The sequence below is a fragment of the Halichoerus grypus genome, chromosome 12, assembly GCF_964656455.1.
Source record: "Halichoerus grypus chromosome 12, mHalGry1.hap1.1, whole genome shotgun sequence".
NCBI classification, from domain to species: domain Eukaryota; kingdom Metazoa; phylum Chordata; class Mammalia; order Carnivora; family Phocidae; genus Halichoerus; species Halichoerus grypus.
In genome coordinates, this window is record NC_135723.1 from 91989774 (window position 1) to 92014768 (window position 24995).

The following is a 24995-nucleotide window of genomic DNA, read 5'->3' on the forward strand; positions in this document are numbered from 1 at the left end:
ATTCTCCTTAAAAATCTAACTTTCTTAAAAATGTAAAATATGAAGAACCTGTAACTAGCGTTCTGGGGACCTCCGGTAGCAGGTATCTAGCTCTGTTAGATAAGTAGTTCCTTTTCTCTCAACCACTATGGACTCCATCATTTGGTGAAGATTGACTTTCATTTAAAGTTTGCTTTTTGTCCATTTTCATCAGGTGAGAAGTGATAAACTTTAAAATCCAAGCTTAGAGGACATCATCTTAAGTGGTATTTTAGGTCTGACTGTCAGTCTAGTTTAGATAATTTGCATCTCTTGTTCCAAGCAAAGTACCTGGCTCATTACAGTGTATGCTTACTGAACTGGGCAGTTTTTTTCTGCTTCCTTTTTAAACACACATGCTATTTTTGTTTTAAAAATTTTCACCTTGGGTGCCTGGGTGGCTCAGTCGTTAAGCGTCTGCCTTCGGCTCAGGTCATGGTCCCAGGGTCCTGGGATCGAGCCCCACATCGGGCTCCCTGCTCCGCGGGAAGCCTGCTTCTCCCTCTCCCACTCCCCCTGCTTGTGTTCCTGCTCTTGCTATCTCTGTCATATAGATAAAATCTTTAAAAAAAAATTTTTTTTTCACCTAGAAGCTTAGAGCTAAGACAGAAGAAATAACTTTGTTATTCTTTATAATCTCCTTATGAGTAAAATTATATACTGATATGATAGGAAATGAAATTTATTCTTTGCCTGGACATTTAGTCATCTGTTTTAACTTGTTTCAATTTCTCATCAGAATCATTTGTTCTTGGGGTGCCTGGCTGGCTCAGCTGGTAGAGCATGTGACTCTTAGTCTCTAGGTTGTGAGTTTGAGCCCCATGTTGGGTGTAGAGATCACTTAAAAAATACATAAATATTTATTTAAAAAAAAAAAAGAATCCTTTATCATTAAGAATAGTAGTAGTGATCTTTAAATTTTTCTCAGCAGATGATAGATAGAATTTGCGTTGTTATTCCAGAATTTCCGTTCTTTATAAATACTGAGTAATCCAGGCTCATTTTTATCCCAGATATTAACTTTTTCTAAATTTATTCCACAAACATCCTCATTGCATTCAGCTTTGTAGTTAGGATTTAAGAAAGATGCTGACATAGTGATTGAATTTCTTTGAGATGTTTATAGAATTAATAATAGGCTATGTCTAAAACCTTTTTTTTAAAATATAGTATGACGAGTTAGTTCCTGCTTCTCTAACAACAAAATATGGAGGCTTTTACATCAACACTGGCACTCTGCAGTTTCGCCAAGCTTCAGATACTGAAGAAGAAGATACCACAGACAACCAAAAGCACAAGCCGCCCAAAGTAAGTTTACCCAGCATTGCAATAGTAATGAGTGTTCAGTTAATAGGGTGTACTTTTTAAATTAACTTGTGAATGTAAGGAAAAGTAAAATGCTAACATTGTTTAATGAATCTATAGTTATTTACATGCTTTAAGGTAAAATTATGTAGATAAGGGGAAATTGATACATCATAGTAGAATTGTATTTTCTTTTAAAACTTCTCTCTCCATATGTGGTCTAATAATCTACTGTTTGGGGGTTAAGGGTAAGTTTCTAGGATAAGTTAAGACTTGGTATAGAAATAGGGGCGCCTGGGTGGCTCAGTTGTTAAGCGTCTGCCTTCGGCTCATCTGCCTTCAGACTTGGTATAGAAATGATTAAAAGCCATTACCTTTCCTAAGATGTAATTTATAAAGCTAATTCTATGGAATGTATATATTGTTTTAGGAAACATACAGAGTGTCCTTAGTTAAGTGTTTCTTGAAGTGTGATCCAAGGACTTACTTGTACCAGAATCACCAAAATGTTTGTTAAAAACCAGGCAGTGTTCGTAAACCCCAAGAATCTACATTTATAACAAGCACTCCTAATGTACACTGAACTTTGAGAGAAAACACTGCCCTGGATGGTAGATTGATAACATCAAAGAGTAACCCATTGATACTCAGATAAGTCTTATATTCTTCTATCATTTGCAGATTCCCAAAATAAAAGAAGATGATATTGAAATGAAGAAGCGGAAGCGGAAAGAGGAAGGGGAAAAGGAGAAGAAGCCAAGGAAAAAAGTACCCAAACAATTGGGGTACGTAAAATTAAACATTATAAGGTCATAGCATGACTAGCTGCCCTTTTAGGAAGATATATTTAGCATTAATTCATTCAGCTTAGCTGGGTCTAATTTAATACTCTATTTATAAATGTCAGTGACTGTTAACTTATATTTTAATAATATATTAAGTATAAGTTATTAGTAAATAGAAAGCTTTGTCATCTTAATTTTTTTTTTTTTTGCACATATATACTTTATTAAATTTTACTAGTATTCTGTAAGGGAAAAACACACAGACGAGTAGGCTACATTGAAGAAATCTTATTTTTATAAGAGAGTTAAGCCTTTAAGATACTTCCAGGTATTATCTTCAGTCATGCTTCTTACCTTTATTCTTGAACTCCAGGTAATATTCAGCCCCTACAGCTACCACAAATGCAGTAAATCCCCATTTGAATCCTTTTAACAATGCACCAACAGAGGAAACATTGTTTGCAAAGGCACCCGTGTATCTCCAAGCTCCATTGCGCCCCATGGATCCCTAACCCGTGTGCAGTCAGCTTCTCCTGGACAGTTTCTAATGGTGTCCTTTCTATCTTCCATTGTTTATAATCTGGAAGTTCCGGAGCGCCTGGGTGGCTCAGTCGTTAGGCATCTGCCCTCAGCTCAGGTCATGATCCCAGGGTCCTGGGATCGAGCCCCGCATCGGGCTCCCTGCTCAGCGGGAAGCCTGCTTCTCCCTCTCCCACTCCCCCTGCTTGTGTTCCTTCTTTCGCTGTGTCTCTCTCAGTCAAATAAATAAATAAAATCTTAAAAAAAAAAAAAAAAAAATGTAAAATCTGGAAGTTCCAGTTTACTATGGCCATGTTCATGCCCATATCTTTGGGCCATGTCTGACAGCAATCTGACCTCTCACGACACCCAGTATTCAATGTCATCTTAGATTTTAATTAATTAATTAATATTGTATTGATTGATTGATAAGTAGAAGGCTTTATCATTTTAGAGACTCATGGTGTTTTAGATCAGATTTACATATTAGTTCATTAAGTATTTTGCTCATTACAACTTTTTGCCAACAAGAACCAGCTTGAAAAGATGGTATAAACCTTAAACAAATGTTTTAAACTTTTTGTGCTAGAACTAAGCTAATTAGATGCCTGAGGATTGAGGATTGGCAGTAATCTTTGTGTGAACAATTTATAGTTGTTTTACTATTTAAAAAGTCAGTTATTTAGCTCTGCTTCACACTTATAACTTGTACAGTGTAACTTCACACTTGTAACTTTAGGTAATGATATTGTCTCTAAAAATCAAGTAGAATTTCTCAAAAAAGTTCTAAGAATAAAATGTTTGTACCATGCATTCATAAAATTACCAGTTGTTCTTGGTTCTCCATGACTTTTTTTGGAGAACTAAGGGACAGAAACTATGAGAGGCTTGATTTTCTTCCCCTCCTTACCAGGGGAGGTGCATCTGAATTTTTTGGGTTATCAGTATTCAAAAGGATATAGGGAGGTATTTATCATCCTGTAAGCATGAGATTTTAGTGACCCTGGAGTCATTAAGTAATTAAGGAAAAATATATATTACTAATGCATTTATTATTTACAGTAAGCTTCTTTGGGAACAAAGTCTATAATGCCTTTTATTGAATTTGTCATTTTCTCAAATTCATAGCTTATTCATGCAGCAAATATTTATTAAGTACTTGTATACCAGGTATTGTTGTGGTTTGGAGTATATAACAGTAAATGAAACATGGGCTTCCCTTGAAGGTACAAATCATCTTTTTTGATTCTGTAGTGCGCATAGAAGAATATAAGCCATAGAATGTAGAAAAGATGTCTAGAGAAAGTGATAAACTGAAACCATCTTTTCCCCATGGTTTCTGTAGGGAGAACATTGTCATAGAAAATTACCCATATATAATTGCCTCACATGGCTGTTCCCAGAATGGAAAGCGAAAATGATCAGAAGGTAGCAGCAGATAGAATAGGGTCTAGAAAGATTTTGCATTTCTTTGGCAGTTTGTAGCACAAACCACCTGGAGTTGGAGCGCCTGGGTGGCTCGGTTGTTAAGCATCTGCCTTTGGCTCAGGTCATGATCCCAAGGTCCTGGGATGAAGCCCCACATCGGGCTCCTTGCTCGGCGGGGAGCCTGCTTCTCTCTCTCCCTCTCCCCGCCGCCCTGGTCCCCCTGCTTGTGCTCCTTGTCAAATGAATAAAATCTTTAAACAAACAAACCCCACCTGGAGTACCAGCTTAAAGTTGTACTTGTGTGAGCTCTGGTTGTAAGCAACTCTGTTTTCAGCGAAAGTGTGTTTTTTTACTTGGTTAATTTCTTAGGTGACCACTTTAAAGAAGTGCTTAAGAATGTGAGCATTCCAAAAGGAGTAGTAAGTTTAACTTCATATATTCTCATAAACCTGAGCTACATTCAGTTTTGTTTCTTTCTGTTAACTTTAGTCCATTCATTTTCTTCACTCTGATGGCCATTTACCTGTCGACCTTTCCTCAGTGACAGTCCAGATGATGAGGAAGATGCTTTGATAAAATGATAATTTAATAAGAAATTTGCTCTCCCACCTATCAGATGATTGTTTTGATGATCTGTGTCTGCTTATTTACATGAGGCTTTAAACATTAAAATCATACATAGCCTAACGGATGACTTTTTTCTTCACAGAGTTGTGGCTCTAAATTCCCACAAGTCTGAAAAAAAGAAGAAACGTTATAAAGATTCTCTTTCTCTAGCTGCCATGATACGAAAATTTCAGAAAGAGAAGGATGCATTGAAGAAGGAGCCTAACCCCAAAGTCCCAGTGAACTTAACGACCTCCTCTCTGAATAAACCCCCCTCCACTGCTGTAGCGTTGGGAAATGATGTCCCGGACTTAAATCTGAACAGTGCTGATCCAGACCTCCCCATTTTTGTTGGCACAAATGAACATGAACTGTTTCAGGAAGCTGAAAATGCCCTAGAGATGCTAGATGATTTCGACTTTGACAGATTACTGGATGCTGCTTCTGATGGTAGCCCCCTCTCTGAGTCAGGGGGAGAGAATGGAAACACCACCCAGCCAACCTATGCCTCTCAGGTTATGCCCAAGGTAGTGCCTACACTCCCAGAGGGTCTACCTGTCCTTCTTGAAAAACGCATTGAAGACCTCCGTGTAGTAAGTGTAATAATCCCCTTGTTTCTTATTTGCTACATGAACTTAACAATAAATGCTTTTTGTAAGACAAAAATAATAACCCACAATTCCAGCACCCATATAAAGAACTTATAATTTTCTATATTTCCTTTTAGGCATTGGCTGTACACATAGGCCTTTGATTTTAAGTAGAAATATGTATAACTAGTTATAGCATCATATGGGTGATCGTTTTATTATTTTATTTCATCTTATACATTTTTTAAAGATTTATTTATTTTAGAAAGAGTGAGAGGATGCTTACACAAGCGAGCATGAGGGGGGAGGGGCAGAGGAAGAGGGAGAGAATCTTCAAGCAGATTCCCCACTGAATGCGGAGCCTGAAGTGGGTCTTGATCCCAGTACCTTGGGATCATGACCTGAGCTGAAATCGAGTCGGACACTTAAACGACTGAGCCACCCAGGTGCCCCTCATCTTATAAATATTTTTCAGCATAGGTTTCATAAATACAATTTTTATTGTAAAAAAAGTCGTGTAAAGACAATAGAGGGAAGATAGGAGCAAATAGTAACATTTCAAAAGTATACCTGAACTTGGTCCAAACTGTATTGGCATCTAGTTCTTTTATAATTGATTTTTCCAGCTATTCCTTTCCAGCTAATCACATTTAGTAAGCATGCACTGTGTTCCTATTAGGACAAACTTGAGAGCTGAGCTTTAGCATGTCACATTAGATACCTCTCTAGATTGACTTGGCTTCATAATCTTTGTTTAACTAGCTGCAAATCCAGATAAATGTCATCACACTTATCCATTTAATCTCAGGGAGATAGTATTTTGACTTAAAATAACATGCCAGTGGGCACCTGGGTGGCTCAGTGGTTAAGCATCTGCCTTTGGCTCAGGTCATGATCTCAGGGTCCTGGGATCCAGCCCCAGGTCAGGCTCCCTGCTCAGCAGGGAGTCTGCTTTTCCCTTTCCCTCTGCCCCTCCCCCCTCGCCAAACCTAGCTTAAAATGCCCTTTCTGATTATTTTGATTATTTTATTTTTTTAAAGATTTATTTGAGAGAGAGAGAGCATGAGAGGGGGGAGGGTCAGAGGGAGAAGCAGACTCCCAGCTGAGCAGGGAGCCGGATGTGGGACTCGATCCTGGGACTCCAGGATCATGACTTGAGCTGAAGGCAGTCACTTAACCAACTGAGCCACCCAGGCGCCGATTACTTTAATGTGTTTATTTGAACCCATGCCATATTTTAGTCCTAATTTTTTTCCTGACTACAAAAGTGAAATGCACAATACAAAATGTATTATCATACGTAGGGAAAGATCCCCCATAATCTGACATTCCCCACTCCCAGCAGAGATAACCACTATTAAATTAATTTATTTTTCTAGATCTTAATCCATGCATTTGCAAATGGTATAGTATTATAAAAAATAATTAATGAGGTGGTAATGTATGGACTATTCATCTTGCTTCTTTCTCCTGGGATTATAGTAACCCAACTTAAGTCACATTTTAAAATTTACTAATCATCTTTATATTTACTTCTCATAACTTTTCCTAAAATTTAAATATCTGATTACAGAATATTTAGATTTATTTAATTTTTCTGGTAACTGGCACACAGATTTGGTTTAGCAATTCTGTTTTTTATTATTTAGCATTTCTTCTGAAGTGACTTAATTTTAGTTCCCCTGTATTTTTACTTATTTTAATGTACTTCATTAGTCCAGAACTTAGCAAAGTCTGTTAAAATATCTCATTGCCAGTATTTCTTAGGTTATAAATTGTGTTTACCATCGTTTTTGCATTATTTCCATGATGTGTTGTTTGACCTATAAAAGTCTTGATCTTTGTGATGATTATCATTTGAAGGTGACTTTTTGTGCTATTACTGCCTTTTACCTTGAATTCAGTTTTGTCTGACTTACTGTCTCCTGTCTCTTTATTTTTACATATAGCTTTTCTCATCATTTACCTTCAACCTCTTTGATTTTCTTTATTTTAGCTTTTTTTTTTTTTAATTTATTTGACAGAGAGAGACACAGCGAGAGAGGGAACACAAGCAAGGGGAGTGGGAGAGGGAGAAGCAAGCTTCTCGCCGAGCAGGGAGCCCGATGTGGGGCTCGATCCCAGGACACTGGGATCATGACCTGAGCCGAAGGCAGGCGCTTAACGGCTGAGCCACCCAGGCGTCCCTTTAGCTCTTTTTCTTATAGACAGCATGTAATTTCTTTATTGACCTCATCTGAGTCTTTTCTCTTTTAACAAATGATTTTATCTTTTTACAGTTGTTATAATTATATAGTTGATCTTTGTCATTTTCTTTTTTATCCTGTTCTCTTACTCATCTCTTTTGTTTTCATTCTTTTGCTATTTTCTGTGCTTATTTTTTGAAAAGTATACAATCTGTAGTCTCGGTAATAAGTAGGTTTTTTTTTTTTTTTTTTTTAAAGATTTTATTTATTTATTTGACAGAGAGAGACACAGTGAGAGAGGGAACACAAGCAGTGGGAGTGAGAGAGGGAGAAGCAGGCTTCCTGCGGAGCATGGAGCCCGATGTGGGGCTCGATCCCAGGACCCTGGGACCATGACCTGAGCTGAAGGCAGACGCTTAACGACTGAGCCACCCAGGCGCCCCTAATAAGTAGGTTTTTTATTTAATCTCCTCAGCTACCTGTGTAGGAAATACAGGTATTATTTCCTTTTTATGGTTAAGAAACTTGAGGTAGGTTAAATAGCTTGGTCAGGTCCATGCAACTAGTAAGTGGTGGAGCCAGAATTTAGCCACAAGGGTTCACCTGACTCCAAAGTATGTATGTGCTTTTTGCTATCCCATGTTGCCTATCCCTAAAACCTTTAGTTTCTTCTAGGTTTTAAAACGTGTTAGTGATGTGACCCACATTTTGCAAGATACTTTTTTTTTTTTAAGATTTACTTATTTGAGAGAGAGAGAGAATGAGAGAGAGAGAGAGCACATGAGAGGGGGGAGGCAGAGGGAGAAGCAAACTCCCTGCTCAGCAGGGAGCCTGATTCAGAACTTGATCTTGGGACTCCAGGATCATGACCTGAGCCGAAGGCAGTCACTTAACCAACTGAGCCACCCAGGCGCCCTGATTTGCAAGGTATTATTAATAATAATAGCTCTTGGGGTGCCTGGGTGGTTCAGATGGTTAAGCCTTTGCCTTTGGCTCAGTTCACGATCTCCAGGTCCTGGGATCGCACCCCATGTCAGACTCCCAGCTCAACAGGGAGCCTGCCTCTCCCTCTCCCTCTGCCTCTTCCCCTGCTTGTGCTCTCTCTGTCTCTCTCTCTCAAATGAATAAATAAAATCTTTAAAAAAATAAAAATAATAGCTCTTGTTTATTTAGCAGAAACCTGTACTCTGTATTTAGTACAGTGCTGCTGTGTCTCACATAGCATTTACCATTCAGGAGACAGCACCCTGTTTGGGTTTAGTGTACTTTACCTACTGTGTAGTCTAATCCTCCAACAATCAAGTGAGGTAGGTAGTATTCTTCCATTTAATAGATGAGGAAACTAAGGTTCAACAGGTTAAGTGATTTGCCCAAGGCCACGTAATTTTTAAATGGCTGAGCCATGATTCAAAGTCAGCATTTAAAGGCAGGACCGTGGAGCTCCATAGTAGGCACTCTGTCTGCTGTGTTATATGCCATTCAGTTTCACTTAATAAATAAAATTGGTTAGTAATGAGTGTATTCCATCTTGTAAAAGCTTTGTCATATCTTATATACCAAAAACTGTTCTCTCTCTCTCTCTGTAATAGCCCTGCCAGGTTTAATACGGGTGCTCCCTAACTCCTTAGTAGGAAATCATCAGTGAGAAGTTTGATTTCACTTACTGGTATCTATGACTTCGCTATATGTTTTCTTTTGAAATATGAGATGGTATTTTTTCTTTGGGAGGTAAGAAGTCATCCTTGGCTTAAATGCTTATGTCTGTGTGATAAGGAATTGCTTCTTGTGGCTCTTTTCTTACTTTGTAATATTCTTCCACTGTTCAGCCTCTTGACTTTTTTTGATTCATTTCTTGAAGTTTAGTTTTCCTTATGCCTTTCATATATTTCCACCCACTGCACATACCCAGTTTTCATTCTTTCTAAGAAGTCCTGAGGCCCATCTTAGCAATTTTCTTCTATTTATTGCATGTACAGTTGTCAAATAACTTGGTGGATTGACAGAGTCAGCATATGGCTTGCTCAGATGATTAGATCAGGCTTCTTGATGTTTTATATCTCACGGACCGCAACTACATTGTTTGTGATTTTCCCAGTAAATTTTGCTTATGGTAGGGTGTGCTGATATACTTGATTTCTGGTCACCTGGTCGAGGTGACAAACATAATGATGAAATTAAGCTCATTGCATGAATTTTTGCTTATCCCTTGTTAATAACCTCGCCTACGTTTTTTTGTTGTTAGTAATTAGGTGGAACCTAGGCTGGCTGCAGTAAGCAGGTATCTTTGTACAGGGTGGCAGTGTTGCGCAGTTGAAGTCAGAAAGCTTGTGGTCTGAGTCCTGAATCCACCACTTATTAGTAGTGTGATTTGGGAGCATGTCATGTAACCTCTGACAGATTTAAGCTTCCTTGTTTGTATAGTGGGGGCTGTCATACCAATGTCATTGGCTGTTATGAGGATTAAACATGGTAATGAGTATAACATATAGAATATCAGACAGATACTTTGTAGACACTGTCGATAGAAAGTGAGATATCCGCTTATCTTGGAGATCACAGCAATAATTAATAAACCCATGGATAGTCAAAGTCCACAAGATACACAAAGCACTAAAAAGTCTCGTACGTATAATTTTGTTAATTTAGCAGGATTGAGAAAAATTAAATACAGAGATAATAGGAAACAATGGTATATATGCTAAATTTGTTTGAACACTCTGTAATTGCCTACTCATGCCAGGTACTAAGCTGGTTATGGAGGATACAAAGTAATGTAAATCACAGTAGCCCCACCCTCAGGAAGCTTATTCTTTAGTAAATAGATATGGAAACAGTGTTTTTATTGAAAGCATATTGACAGGACCCCTGGGTGGCTCAGTCATTAAGCGTCTGCCTTCGGCTCAGGTCATGATCCCAGGGTGTTGGGATGAGCCCCATGGCGGGCTCTCTGCTCAGTGGGGAGCCTGCTTCTCCCTTTCCGTCTGCCTGCCTCTCCCCCTGCTTGTGTGTGTGCGCGCGCTCTCTCCGTCAAATAAATAACATCTTCCAAAAAAAAAGAAAGAAAGAAAGCCATATTGACAATCTTATGTTTCTCTAGGCTGCCAAACTTTTTGATGAAGAAGGAAGGAAAAAGTTCTTTACACAGGATATGAATAATATTCTTCTGGAGTAAGTAATTTTCTTCTTTAATTAAAAAACCTAAAAAGTTATTTAAACTTTAAGAATTCATTTAAACATATAGTTGGTTACAACTTTACAGGTTGATATTATTTTAGATTTAAATGTATTTTTTTTGTCATTTTATATGAAAATGTCTTTCTGGAACAGCTCTGAGTATTCATATTAAATTTGGTATAATTTTCCTTCTACTTTCATTCAGACTTGGAAAAAATAATTCCATTGGTATCTAGCAAGGTTAATTATAATTCATACAAACATTTATAGCCAAATGGAAAGTATGGTTTAATGAAGAAATTCTGGTTGTGAGGTAGGAGAGAGGCAGTGTGGAGAAGACAAAGGAAAAATGGGAAGGGGAAGCTGAAGGCTGAGATACAAGATACAGATTGTATTTAAATTAGTGACAGTTTTTACTGTTAGCTGGAGTGTGATACTAAGGAAGCTGCAGCTTCTAAGACTGTGGTCCAGTAAGCTGCCCTTGTAAACCTATTGGCTTATAAATTTTGACCATTGGTTTTAGAAGTGGAGTGTATAATTGGCTGCAAGCAGAACTGCGTAAAAAAAAGCAATCCTGAAAAACAAAGTGAGGGTTCTAGAGGGGAGGGGGGTGGGAGGATGGGTTAGCCTGGTGATGGGTATTGAGGAGGGCACGTTCTGCATGGAGCACTGGGTGTTATGCACAAACAATGAATCATGGAACACTATATCTAAAACTAATGATGTAATGTATGGGGATTAACATAACAATAAAAAAATTAAAAAAAAAAAAAGCAATCCTGGAGAAAGCAGCAGATTTTACTCCGCTCACATGAAAATAATGTGTGCCTGCTTTTGGTGGTTCAGTAGTATTATATACAAAGAAACAAGCAGTGTTTCCTTGAGAGCTTGTTTGGAGGTTCTAGCAGGGGAGCGCAGCTACTCATATACCCTTGACCGAAGAACGGTCCTCCTCTATCGGGGAAGGTCGTCCTCTTCGACCGAGCGCGCAGCTTCGGGCGGGACGCACGTGGAGCAGTGAGGGAGGAAGGGGACACCCGCCTAGCCAGCCAGATCAGCCGAATCAACTCTGGCGATCAATGGGGTGACAGATGTCGCAGCCAGATCACCCTCACATCCACAAGCAGTGTTTCCAATACTGTGTGTGAGTCCTGTCTTTTAAATATATATTGGAGGTAGTTTCTCATAAGATACAAAGGATGATGGACTGGTTTGCTTTGATAACTATTTTCTTTTTTTGTTTTTCCCCCTCCCCCTTGATAACTGTTTTAATTAAGTGCAATCTCTCTTTCTCCGGAGTACTTAAAAAATCTTTTTTGTCCCCCATGGACCCATGAAACACATAACCTGGTGTGCTACTGGTATGGTGACAGACGAATTTCTTGTTCCTGTTCTTCTTTATTTTAGCCAGGGATTTTCAGATTGATTCTGTCTGCCTGGAAGCGAGGCGAATGCTTCCTGCCTGCACCAGCTCCTTTTACACCCCAGATTCAATAAACAGTGTAACCATTACTCATCGGAGCTGTCCCAGATTCCCTAATCAGGAATCTGACTGGCTGCTTTTTCTTTCTACTCGAGAGCCCTAAGTTTACTGGATCAGGTCCTTTTCCTGTGACTGACACAGTGCTTTTTTATTTTACTCTTCTGTAAGAGGGACGGACTTTTTCTCCCCTGAGAGAAAGAAAGGACCTTCCTTGGGACATAACATCTCAAATAAGCAGAATATCAGCATTCCATGAACAGGCTTCTCTCTTTCTTCTTCTTCTTTTTTTTTAAGTAATCTCTACACCCAGCATGGGGGTCGAACTCATGACCCTGAAATCAAGAGTCACGTGCTCTACTGACTGAGCTGGCCAGTTGCCCCTCCCCACCTTTAAAAAATGTTTTTAATTTTAAATTTTATTTATTTATTTATTTATTTATTTATTTATTTAAAAGTAGGCTCCATGCCCAACGTGAGGCTTGGACTCATGGCCCTGAGATATGAGTTGCATGCTTCTCCAACTGAGCCAGCTAGGTATCCCCCCCGCACCAGACTTCCCTTAAGCCTCCCTGTGTCTATCTTAAATCCTCTCGTTGGAGCCTGTTTTTTTTTTATTTCACAAAGTGTGCCTCCAGTTCTATAAAACCGTAGTATTCAGAGTTTAATGTTCTCCATTTTAATCACTTATTTATGCCCCTGGCGTCTGTTTCTACTTCCCTAAACAAACATCCCTTGGTTCTCTGGACTGAATCGATCTTCTAAGGGCACATGGTACGTAATTATTTTGGGTAGTAAATTCCTATGAAATTGTCCAGGTGTATTGGCTCTGCCTCACCACTGCTTCCTTACTCTGGGCAGAAAGAGGGGTGAGTTTGTTGGAATAGGAAACCTTTCTCTTTTTGCTTAATTGAATTTGACTTGGATCAGCAGATATACAGCTTGCCAGCTTGATCTCTTCCCCTCTTTGCCCCTTTACCTCAAGCATACATTGCTAACAAAATCTTGATACTCTTTGCCTGTGATCCCAGTCCAGCCTGAGTTGTGTTCAGCAGTTGCTCTAAAGTTGTTCAGGGGAAGGAGGGATTTACATCCCTCTTGTGTGTTATCAATCGACACATCAACAGGCTTTTGAATTGCTGTAAAGTAAGAACTATTTTGGATTTTGTGTTTGGGTTACTGCTCCCTAAGTCTTTCTTCAATTTCTAGCTTTCAGTGGTTCTGTTATGTGGACAGTATTGGTAGGATATTTGGAATACTTGAGGAAGAATTCAGGAAATTAAGTAGATTCCAGAATTCACTTGGAGTTAGTCAGCTTTTCTTTTACTAGTGTTTTCAAACTGATTGAATGAGATATATATTCTGGGTTTTTATTAAGATTTTATATATTTATTTGAGATACAGGGCATGAGTGGGGGGGAGGGGCAAAGGGAGAGGGAGAAGCAGACTCCCCACTGAGCAGGGAGCCCGACTTGGGGCTCTAGCCCAGGATCCAGAGATCATGACCTGTGCTGAAGGCAGACAATCAACTGAGCCACCCAGATGCCCCTATATTGTTTTTTTTTTTTTTTAAGATTTTATTTATTTATTTAGCAGAGAGAGAGAGACAGCAAGAGAGGGAACACAAGCAGGATGAGTGGGAGAGGGAGAAGCAGGCTTCCCACGGAGCGGGGAGCCCGATGCGGGGCTTGATCCCTGGGCTGAAGGCAGACGCTTAACGACTGAGCCACCCAGGTGCCCCACCCCCCAATATTCTGTTTTTTAAAAAGAGGGAGAAGGGTGCCTGGGTAGCTCAGTTGGTAGAGCATGTGACTCTTGATCTCAGGGTCATGAGTTCCAGCCCCACATTGGGTGTAGAGCTTAACTTTAAAAAAATAAATATAAAAAGAGGGAGTTGATGGGATAGGAAAATAAGTCATATATCAACTATGGGGAAATGACTGTTTCTAAAATTCTGTGTGAAAATACAGGTAAGACTAAGTATTCCTGAGCCAGAAGAATCCTGTTTATAAAGTTGACCATTGCTTCAGCTAGGGATTCCTATGTTGCGTTTCTTGGAGGCTTCCTCAGAGGCAAATGAGAGCCCTTGTAAAGATAGGGATATAGGGGCACCTGGGTGGCTTAGTTGTTGGGCAGTCTGCCTTCGGCTCAGGTCGTGATCCCTCATCGGGCTCCCTGCTTGGTGGGAAGCCTGCTTCTCCCTCTCCCACTCCCCCTGCTTGTGTTCCTGCTCTCACTATCTCTCTGTCAAATAAATAAATAAAAATCTTAAATATATATATATATAGGGATATAATAGTGGGTTTCAAGCTTATTTATTCACAAAGTCCAGTGTTTGTCCTCTAATGCATTATCAGCAGATGGTCCCAGTATATTTTTATCCATTTAGAACCTGTAGTGATCGCACGTTCATAATTTATTATCAGAGGTTTGAGACCCATCCATCATAACTTTCATGCATGGATATCTGCTTTGCAGATAGACTTCACTTAAAGAAGCAAAAGAACCTGGTGGGTAGAAGGAGGCAGGCTCAGGGAAAGTTTGTTGCTTTAGGGGAAACTTTATTTCCCTGAAATGTGAAAATAACTGAAATTCAAACTTTTCATTACCGTGTGTTTTAAGTACTTCTTAGACCTTAGAAGATTGGAATTCTTAGTGAGAAAAAAAAAAAAATTAAATGTGTGAGGGATGGGTGCTTAAATTATACTGTTCTCAGGTAGGAATTTGTTTATGTTTGTGATAGACCGATACAATCCGTAACCTTTAGGGTTAAAACGTTTCTCTGATTGGCTTAGGAGTAGGGAGTCAGGTCTTTGTGCTTTTGAGTTTCCCCCCCTCTTTGGAAACCACTGATTTTTATAAGTATGTCACTGAGTCACTCTGTTCTTACTTCTCTTACTACTTGGAGTTTCTGTTTTATTTTCAGCTGCAACTAATCTTTAATAACCGGGTAAGCCTAGAAAGCCCCCTACCCAGAGTCTAGACTTTTAATTAAGATCCACACATAATGTTACTTAACCAAATGTTTATACACAGAACTCATGACAGTAGTAATTGTTTCCCATATGATCCTCTGCATTTTGACCTTCTGGTTCTTATGGATTCTAAGCATTTTTCCATTTGTATGTGTTTGACTTCTCTAATACCAAGAATTTTTATTGCCAGTGCTAAGAGCATAGTTTTCCACATTTCGTTGTTTCTGAAATTACAGTGTATCTTGTAAGTGATGGACATATTTGATATGGGAGGGCTTCTTTTCTTCCCCAAAAGCTGTTAATTGAATCTTTGGATTCATCTTCTATTTGTGAAAATTATTTATTAAATCTATCTGCCCCTTCTTCTGTAAGAGAATGTGATGATCTGGACGTAGTTTGTTGCCGAGAGCCCCAGTTTGGTCTTGGCCTTCAAATTAACATCTGTTCCTGTCTTTCTACAATAGCACTTGCCGGATACAGTGTCTTCCATCTTGGAAGAAACCTCAGTTATTTATTAGTAGACTTGTCTGGCTGAGAATATGGCGGCTGTTAAAACTCTTTTCCTTTTTTTTTTTTTAAATAACTATTAAGTTAAATACCCTTTTAACAACTTACTTTTGGTCTAAAAAAACTAATTTACAAACGGAAACAGGAACTAAAGAATTGGAATAAATGGAACAGACTATTAAATATCTAGTTTGTGCAGTGCAGGCACAATGAGGGAGACAAAGATGGATGAAAAACAGTCTGTATCTGTAGCCAGAAGGGCTTCACCTTTTCCAAATCTGCAATTTTTTCAAACACCTGTAAGGAAAAAATATTCTAAATTCATCGAAACTGTGTAACTCTCTAGCTTAGCAGTTGCAATAGGGGAGAGAGGATATGAATATCTCTTTGAGGAAGAGCTTTTAGTAGAGTTCCTGTGTTTTACCCAAAAATGTAGACTTTGCCCCTGTTCTTCAAAAAATTATTCACCAGTTTATTTATGGTTATATAAATTCTCTCTCTATTTTCTCCTTGAAAAATACTGTCTAGGAAATCATGCAAAGATAAAACGAAAGAAGAGTCACTGCACTGCCTTTGCCTCCTTGCTTGTATCGGTACCTGAAAGAAATTCTGTACTATTTATTTGTTGTTGTTTTTGTTCAGCATTGAGTTACAGCTACAGGAACTAGGCCCTGGCATTCGTAGTGGTGTCTACTCCCATCTTGAAGCTTTTGTGCCATGTAATAAAGAAACACTGGTAAAACGTCTAAAGAAGTTACATCTCAACGTCCAGGTAAGACAAGGAAAATCCTATCCATACCTGAGGTTTTACGACCTATAAAGAAACTGGTTTCTGTTTGGGGCTTTGGCATATTAGCTGCTTTATAGTCTTATTGTATGTATTGAATAACTGTAGGAGTTACCAAAGGCACATTGGATCACTTGAAAAAACTTACTTTTCAACAATTGATAAATCTAGATGAGAATGTTTTCTAAGGCATAGATTCTTGGACTGGTAAATTAACTTCAGTTCCACAGCTGACACAACTTTGCCCTCAAAAAATATCTGACAGATTTATAACTCAAGTTTTTTTATTACTGAAATGGATCTATGCAGATATGGTTCACACCCACATTATACAAACCAGTGGAAAGAATCACAGGGTTACATGTAAACTTAGAGATTTTTTGGTGTAATCATCCATGTTTTGCTAGATTCTCCTCCCCTACCACCCCATAAGTAATTGTCCAAGTTTGAATGCTTCCTGTGGTCAGAAACGTATTTCATTGTAATATCAGAAAATTCTTCCATGCACTGAGACAAATTCAGGTGCTTTCCACCCCGTTGGTCATAATTCTACCTTTGAGTTCATTCATAAATCTAATCATTTGTCACCTTCACAGCTTTCATGTTTTTGAAAGCTTGTATTATGTCCCCTTCTTCACTTCATGTAAAATGGTTTTTAGTACCTTCACTGTCCTGATTACTCTTCCCTTTATGATTTATTTGATTATATATTTTTAAAATATTTATAACTTGCGGGGTGCCTGGGTGGCTCAGTCGTTGAGCGTCTGCCTTCGGCTCAGGTCATGATCCCAGGGTCCTGAGATCGAGCCCCGCATCGGGCTCTCTGCTCGGCGGGGAGCCTGCTTCTCCCTCTCCCACTCTGCCTGCTTGTGTTCCCTCTCTCACTGTCTCTCTCTGTCAAATAAATAAATAAAATCTTAAAAAAAAAAAAAAAAAATTTAAAATATTTATAACTTGCAAGTAATGGAAAAGAACTTAAATAGTTTAAGACAAAAAAGAACATTTTTTTCTATCAATAAAGGTGTTTCATGGAATTAAGGGAACTGATAATTTGGATTAACCCTTGTTTCTCTCTACCCATATCCCCGTGTCTCATTTTTATCCTTTTATGTGCATCTGAAAATACGATTACTGTATTCTCAAGGTTTTATATCACGGAAAAGCCACACACACAGACTGACTCAGCCCTCTCATCCCAATCCAAGTTCTTGGGTCAGAAAATCTGATTATACTATCTTGAGTCAACCAAAATTTTTCTGGCCAGAGGTTGGGAGTCACATAGCACAACATGGCTGTCCAAGGCCCCCCATGGCTCTAATGGGGGAATGAATGTGGTGCCCTGGACCACTAGTGATGTGATCTGAGAGACATAGAATTATTTATTGTAAGTGTTATACAGCTGTTAATGAAATAGTTCTGACTCTTGGTCTTGGCTCATTTCATGATCTCAGGGTTGTGAGACTGAGCCCTTTGTCAGGCTCTGCGCTGGGCATGGAATCTATCTGCTCAGGATTCTCTCTCTCCCTTTCCCTCTGCCCCTCCCCAACTCACTGCATGCTTGGGTGCACCCGCTCTCTCTCTCTTTAAAAAAAAAAAAAAATTCTTTTGAATTGAGAATTCTTTGTCAGTTTAAAGCAAAGAAATAAATGAAATTACTTGAGGTCACAGATTTTGTGTCTGTGCCTGGCTCCTTCAGACGTTGACAGTTGGAGCATACTGCCATACCGTCACATGGCAGAAATGGGCACCAGTGAGAAAGGATCTAGAGGCAGGAGAACAACTTTTTATACATTATAAGATATTTTCTAAGGAACATTTCAGATTTGATGTTTGGAGTTATTTAATATCCCTTTTGGCTGTAGAAGAAGACATTTGTCTTAGCCCTTGCTTTTCTTTATCTGGTTTTATCATGTGTACTTGTAATCCCTAAATATTATACTGTTTGATTTTGCATATTTTTGAGCTTCATATAAATGGAGTCATACTGTCTCCATACTTTTCTTCTGCAGCTTGCTTTTTTACACTGAACCATTATGCACCTCAGATTTATCTATGTCTTTACATGTGGTGAACTCCATTTTTGGAGTACATTTGCTGGGCAGTGTTTATGGTGTTCCATGCTATAAATATATCCCAATTCATTCATTTTACTGTTGATGGATATTTGGGTTGTTCCCAGACAGATAGTCTCAGCTACGTAATTACGAAGGATCACCTAGGAACCATGATACTGGATGTTCACATTTCTTAATGGGATTTTTATAGCAGACACTGTCATATGTGCAATAATATTTATTAGTTGGTATGTATGAAAATAGCAAGAGTCTTCCAGTTTCCTCTTTCTCTTTGGCCTTGACCTTGCATTTTTGCTTGCAGCATAAGTCACAATTAGGAACAATAAATGACAGAACAGGATGTCAACATCCTGTTGGTAGTCACCCAGACCAAATCCTATGTTCCAGTGTTGCAAAGCAATATCTCCTCTTATGGTACTGGTTCCCCACCATAATGGGTATCAACCAGCAGTAGTTTGCACAATGTAGATTTTGTTTTATTTGATCTTAAAGTGTCCATATAATTTATTGGCCGGGACATTTTTAAGAATGTAAAGGAATACATGTGTGTGTCAACTAAACTCAAAAATTTTTTAAGAAAAAAATGTAAGGAACACTATTAATTATGCTGGGGTAACAAGCAAAAACTGGGGATTCTCGTTGATTGCCTGCGAAGTATGGTCATCCTAATTTTATATCCAGTATGCATTACGAAAAGTCAGTGTGGTAGAAGAAGTGTCTGCATTTAAATATGTTTACATTAAAAAAATATGTTTACATTTCAAATCCATAATCAGTGTCTTTTGTGGATCTGCTTTAATTTTTGTAAATGTGTTTTAAAAAACTTGTAGTATATTTTTTCCTCAGGATGATCGTTTAAGAGAACCTCTGCAAAAACTGAAACTGGCTGTTAGCAACGTGATGCCTGAACAGCTATTTAAATACCAGGAGGACTGCCAAGCTCGTAGTCAAGCTAAGTGTGCCAAGTATGTACCTCTTCTCTTTGGACCGGCTTTTGCATTTGAGAAGTATTTTTAGCTCTTAAGGATTGGTCTTGTGTAGACGTTCTCACCAAGTAGAAATCCACATATACCACTGAAATGGTATAATTGAGTATTTTCTAAATGACACAACACTCCCTATTCAGTTGCTTTGGTGTCAGAAGCAAAAGGTCTCTTGATTCAGTGTGTGGGTGTGATCCTAGCAAGAGCTGTGGTACTGGTCAGACATTTCACATGTCAGCCAATTTGACTGGCTGAAGTTGGACACAAATATTTTCTGAACCGAAAGGTAAGTATTCATGGCCTTATGTTACAGTTTGAAGACCTTATTTACCAAACCACTTTATAATGCATTTCAAAGTATTATGTATAAAGATAGATTCCCCATTTACTTTCCCTTTTGAGTTAACATTCAGTTAAGCATTTTACCAGGTGTCTCTGGAGCATATCATAGGCACTGTTGGGTTAAAACTCTGCTTCATGGGATGCCTGGGTGGCTCAATCGGTTGAGTGTCTGCCTTCGGCTCGGGTCATGATCCCAGGGTCCTGGGATCGAGTCCTGCATCAGGCTCTTTGCTCGGCGGGAAGCCTGCTTCTCCCTCTCCTACCTCTCCCCCTGCTTGTGCTCTCTGTCTCGCTCTCTGACAAATAAGTAAATGAAACCTTTAAAAAATAAAAAAAATAAAACTGCTTCTAAAATCTTTTTCATTTTTAGGTTACAAACAGATGAAGAACGAGAAAAAAATGGATCCGAGGAAGATGATGATGAGAAACCAGGGAAACGTGTCATAGGACCAAGAAAGAAATTCCACTGGAATGACACCATCAGGTAAAATTGAACCGAAGCCTTCACTTTTAACCAAATAGATAATGCAGAACTAAGGTTTCTAATAAAAAGAATATATAGTAAATGGAAGAGTAGATTGGAAGCAACCAAAGATTAGTGTGTAGGAAAAATTCAAAGGAAGATTGACTTCATCCTGATATTCTTAGAGTGCTCTCACTTTTATTTTCATATCCTACTTTTTATAAGCTAATCTTCTAATAAGTAAGTCATACTGGTTTCAGAAGGTGAAGTACTCCATATACTTGTGTAATCAGTCATCTTTTTTACCAGTATTTCTGTACCCCAAGTAGAGGGTTTGGCTGCAGGACTATCCCTTTCAATCTTTGGTGCCTAGATGAAAGGTATCAAAGGAAATTGTTTCATATTGGGGATTTGGCTGTAGTGCAATGAGTGATGTATGTTGGAAAGTATTTATCTTCGTGTCATCTTCTGAATTCTTGAGATAATATTCTTTATTATTGCTGTCAGATTTATGTGCTTTTAAAGAAATCTGTTTCAAGCTTAATTTTCCACAATTTGCAGTCAGATTTACATATAAATATATATTTTTAATCTGTTTAGAACTTTGTTATGTAACCTTGTTGAGATCAAATTGGGATGCTATGAGTTAGAGCCAAATAAAAGCCAGTCCGCTGAGGATTATCTTAAATCCTTTATGGAGACAGAGGTGAAACCATTGTGGCCTAAGGGCTGGATGCAGGCAAGGTAAGAAATATGACATCCTAGATTTTACTTTACTTTCTTATTATTGCTATTATTAAAGATACATGTATATATACACATACACACATATGACATTCATTTTGCTAAGAACCTAGTCATCTCAGATGATCTTTGCCTTGAATACTTCAAGCACTTAAAAGACAAAACAATTAGTCACATGGACATGGAGATACAGAGATACACATAAAGGGTAATTTTTTTTTTTTTTGCCAACCACTTTTTCTTTATTGCACCTGAATTTGCTAATAGAGAAATGGGAGGAGGAGAAGATGGTTATGAACTTTGCGGGGGGAACTTCACATGGGTATCGTGAAGATAAGGAACTGAATACAAAATGGAGAGTGTAGAAAAAGTGATCCCAACCTTAGGTTCTGTTGAAAATAGTCAATGTAGAGTGGTATCTCAAAAATTAAGAGTAGCCCAATTTAAAGTTTAAAGAGTTAAGAATGTTAAAATTAATAGACTTGGCTATCTCTGTCATCTTAAAGCGTTCCGTCTTAAATAAAAAAAAATCTGTTGATCTGTTAAAAGATTTAAATAAATGTGCTATAAAACTCCCCATAAAATAGATTATTGAATTTACTCTGTGCCATTATAACTTTCATTTGATAAATGAACAAGTAATAGACTGTTGAAAACTATGTAACTAAAACGAGAAAGTGGCTATCATTATCTGTTACACAAAAATGATCATGTCTTTTTAACTTTTGCAGAATGCTTTTTAAGGAAAGCCGGAGTGTACATAATCATCTTACTTCTGCTCCGTGAGTAAAACAGACTCCAGATTTCTTCATTTATTTTTGCTCACCTTACGTGCTTTAGTAAACAAGTGCTATTTATTAAATGCTAGTTGAGGTAGTACTTAAACATACATTTAAACAATCTCCCATTTTACTACTGCTTTTTTTTAAAAAAAATCATTTTTCGGGGCGCCTGGGTGGCTCAGTCAGTTAAGCATCTACCTTCAGCTCAGGTCATGATCTCGGGGTCCTGGGATCGAGCCCCGAGTCGGGCTCCCTGCTCAACGGGCAACCTGCTTCTCTCTCTGCCTCTGCCTCTCCCCCAGCCTGTGCTCCCTCTCTTACTCTCTCTCTCTCAAATAAATAAAATAAAATCTTTTTAAAAAATCATTTTTACTGTTTCTATAGACCTAAGAACACATTTATCTATTAAACAGTTCTCAGGCTAGTCTCCAAAAACCTGAATGTGTGCTGGCCTGAGATTTGGTAGTTAGGAGCCATGTAAACAGGAAAGCTCTGATTGTTTCCTTTGTTCCTGGGCCGCCTTCCCTCCAGTTCTTTGGTGTCCTTTTTCTTTCCCTCTTAATGACCATTAATGTAGCTAACTTATAGCCTTGTGCATTCCAAGATGGTTTCGTATACATACCTACCCTGCCTTGCCTTGCAAAGTGTTTTATTCCACAAAATTAACTTATTCTTCATTTCTTTCCCTTCTTTTTAAAACTAGGTATTTCCTTAGTGATGTGATTACTAAAGAAAGGTCTTTTAACCTGATAGGAAGTAGTAAAAAGCTGGGGGTTTTGTGGTTATATTTTTGGGTGAATACTGGTTGACTTCAAGAATTTTATTTTTACCTACAACTTAGAGCTATTGCTCTGTAGCTTAGAAGTGTAGTAATAGTTAATAAAATATTAAATTAGCAAGTTACTGAGAATTTATGGATCACTATAATTCAATATTCTAAGAGGTCTGGTTAACAACTGGGTAACCTTACAAAATTCTGTCTCTTTATACAATTATAATGGAAATTTTTACAACTGTTAGGAAGGACACTTTGTTAGCATACTGTTAGATTTGTATTGAGTTGGTTGTGGTTGTCAGTTTTTGCTATTCTTGTTTATTGCTGGTGGTTTAGTTATCCTGGGGCAGGGGATACATAGGTACTGGTATCAATAATATTTCTGGCCTTTAATTTCCCCATAGTTATAAAATCACATATGTGTTACAATTCAGGTATGAGGAATTCCTTTAAACCTAAAGCAGATGTTTACAGAGATCCTTTTCCCCAGTTTTTTTTTTTTTTTAGTAGCTTTATCACTATGACTAACTTGTGTTTTGTATCAAAAAGTGGAAATCTGTGGGATACGTGGGCCTGGACATCTTTTGCCCCAATGGTCTTTATCAAAAAAACTTTGAAAATTACTGTTGCCTTAATGAAGTCGTAGACTGACAATTTTAATCAAGATATTTGTTAATTTAATGGATGACATTTCAACTTAGTGAAGTAGAAATACTCAGTGTGAGGTATTTTAGCTTGTTAATCCTTTAATTATTCAACAGACATGGAGTACTTTCTCTTATTATGGAACCCATAAGATTTTCTTCAAACTTTTTCACACTGGTTCCCACAGGTTTCAGGTTACATAGTATTTTTCTTGCCTTTTTTCCCCTGTCATTTTGACATTTTTTATTTGAATTTTTATATTAAAATATTTTTCTCTAAAAACAAAGATTTGTTTTGTTTTTAAAATGATATCTCATTTACAACATCTTGACAATGGTTCTCCTCAAATTATGGTTTAATTTGAGCTGAAAGTTTCTTGAAGCTCTGTTTTCCTATAAATAATTATAAATTCTTACCAGTTCTTTGAAGTGAGTCTCCTTAGGCAGCTTTGTTACCCTATCTTGAGGTTTTGTTTTTTTTTTTAATTTTGAGTATTTACATTTAATTTTTAAAAAACCTTTATCTACCATTGATATTTTGCTAATGGTTTGGCCTTTTTTCCAGTTGATTGAAATTGGAGGAAATGTTACTGTATATTCACATATAAACTGAGCACTTATATATAGTTCCTTCCTTCATAGAGTTTTCCAAATAGCGTAAGAAGTTACTTACCCATGTAATGACAATATTATAATTTCCTAATGGTGACCTAACTGCTACTGAAATGGCCTCCTTTTTTATCTTTTGTCTTAGGGCAAAGAAAAAGGTGATTCCTGCACCTAAACCCAAAGTGAAGGTAAGTATTGAACCAAATCTTTAATTAGTCATAATTGGGGAATGCTGAAATACATTCTTAAGATGCAAAGGATATATGTATTTGGCATAGGTGGATAGGTACTATATTTTTAAGAAGGGTATTTTTTAAATTTTGTAAAAATCCTAGAACCATTGTATTTCAGAGAATTAAATTGTAAGATTTAACCTAATAAAAGTTAGAAGCGTTCTATAAAATATAACAAATATCCTTTAAAAGCATAGTTGAGATTGCAAATAGATAATAGAAATCCCTAAGTCCCAAAACAAAGAAGAAGCTGCCAGAGTGTTAATCTGTCATTGAAACTTTGGTTGCCTTTAGGCGCATTTGCTGATTTTTATCCATCACTTTATGGTTTATTTTTAAATTTCTTCTCAGACCATAGCAGATGGGGGTATCTTCGCCTTATATAGGTTAGGAATTAGACTGAAACTCTGTAAACCTGGGACTTTCAAAGGGTAACATGTTTAGTAAAAGAAAGGACTAGAAAAGAAATCCACTCACCAGCAGAAAGATTAAGGAACTTGGGTGTCTTGGCCTGAGTTCTAGATTAGGGGAAGGAAGTCCTTCCTGAGAATTTTCCCTGGTTTAGGAGTTTAATTTACACTGCCTACAAGACCTGGGAAATCCTCAAGCTTTGAAAATAACTTAAAGGGATATTAGATTAGTTATTAACCCAAGGCAAATGGCAAATCAAACTCTCTCTGGAAAAATGCAGTTTCATCCCAGGCCCCAAAGGCTTACCACATATATACCGTGTCAAACATGACCTTAAAATGTGAAAACATAGAATACATAAGGAAGTAAGTTACTATGAGTGAGAGTCAGCAGAAACATCCAACAGAATTAGATCCCTGAGAAGGGCAAGTGATGGATTTATTGGGTTTAGAACATAAAGGAATTTAACTTGTTTAATATGTAAAGAAGGAGAAGAAGGGATAAAAAAAATACTAAAATAGACAAAGCAGAGTTGAAAAAGAATCACGTATAATCTATAGAAGTGAAAATTGTA

General features: G+C 37.8%; 1 protein-coding gene across 1 annotated transcript in view; it reads left to right on the forward strand.

The window, feature by feature from the left end:
• The window catches only part of UBN2 (ubinuclein 2), a 74732-nt gene that overhangs the window by 25654 nt on the left and 24083 nt on the right, over positions 1 to 24995 (forward strand). The window contains exons 4-13 of the mRNA XM_036078321.2: positions 1189 to 1326; positions 2005 to 2108; positions 4765 to 5254; positions 10535 to 10605; positions 16216 to 16345; positions 19282 to 19400; positions 20131 to 20244; positions 20824 to 20967; positions 21699 to 21749; positions 23923 to 23965. Coding sequence (XP_035934214.2) covers positions 1189 to 1326; positions 2005 to 2108; positions 4765 to 5254; positions 10535 to 10605; positions 16216 to 16345; positions 19282 to 19400; positions 20131 to 20244; positions 20824 to 20967; positions 21699 to 21749; positions 23923 to 23965 — 1404 coding nt within the window. The remainder of the gene's footprint in view (positions 1 to 1188; positions 1327 to 2004; positions 2109 to 4764; positions 5255 to 10534; positions 10606 to 16215; positions 16346 to 19281; positions 19401 to 20130; positions 20245 to 20823; positions 20968 to 21698; positions 21750 to 23922; positions 23966 to 24995) is intronic.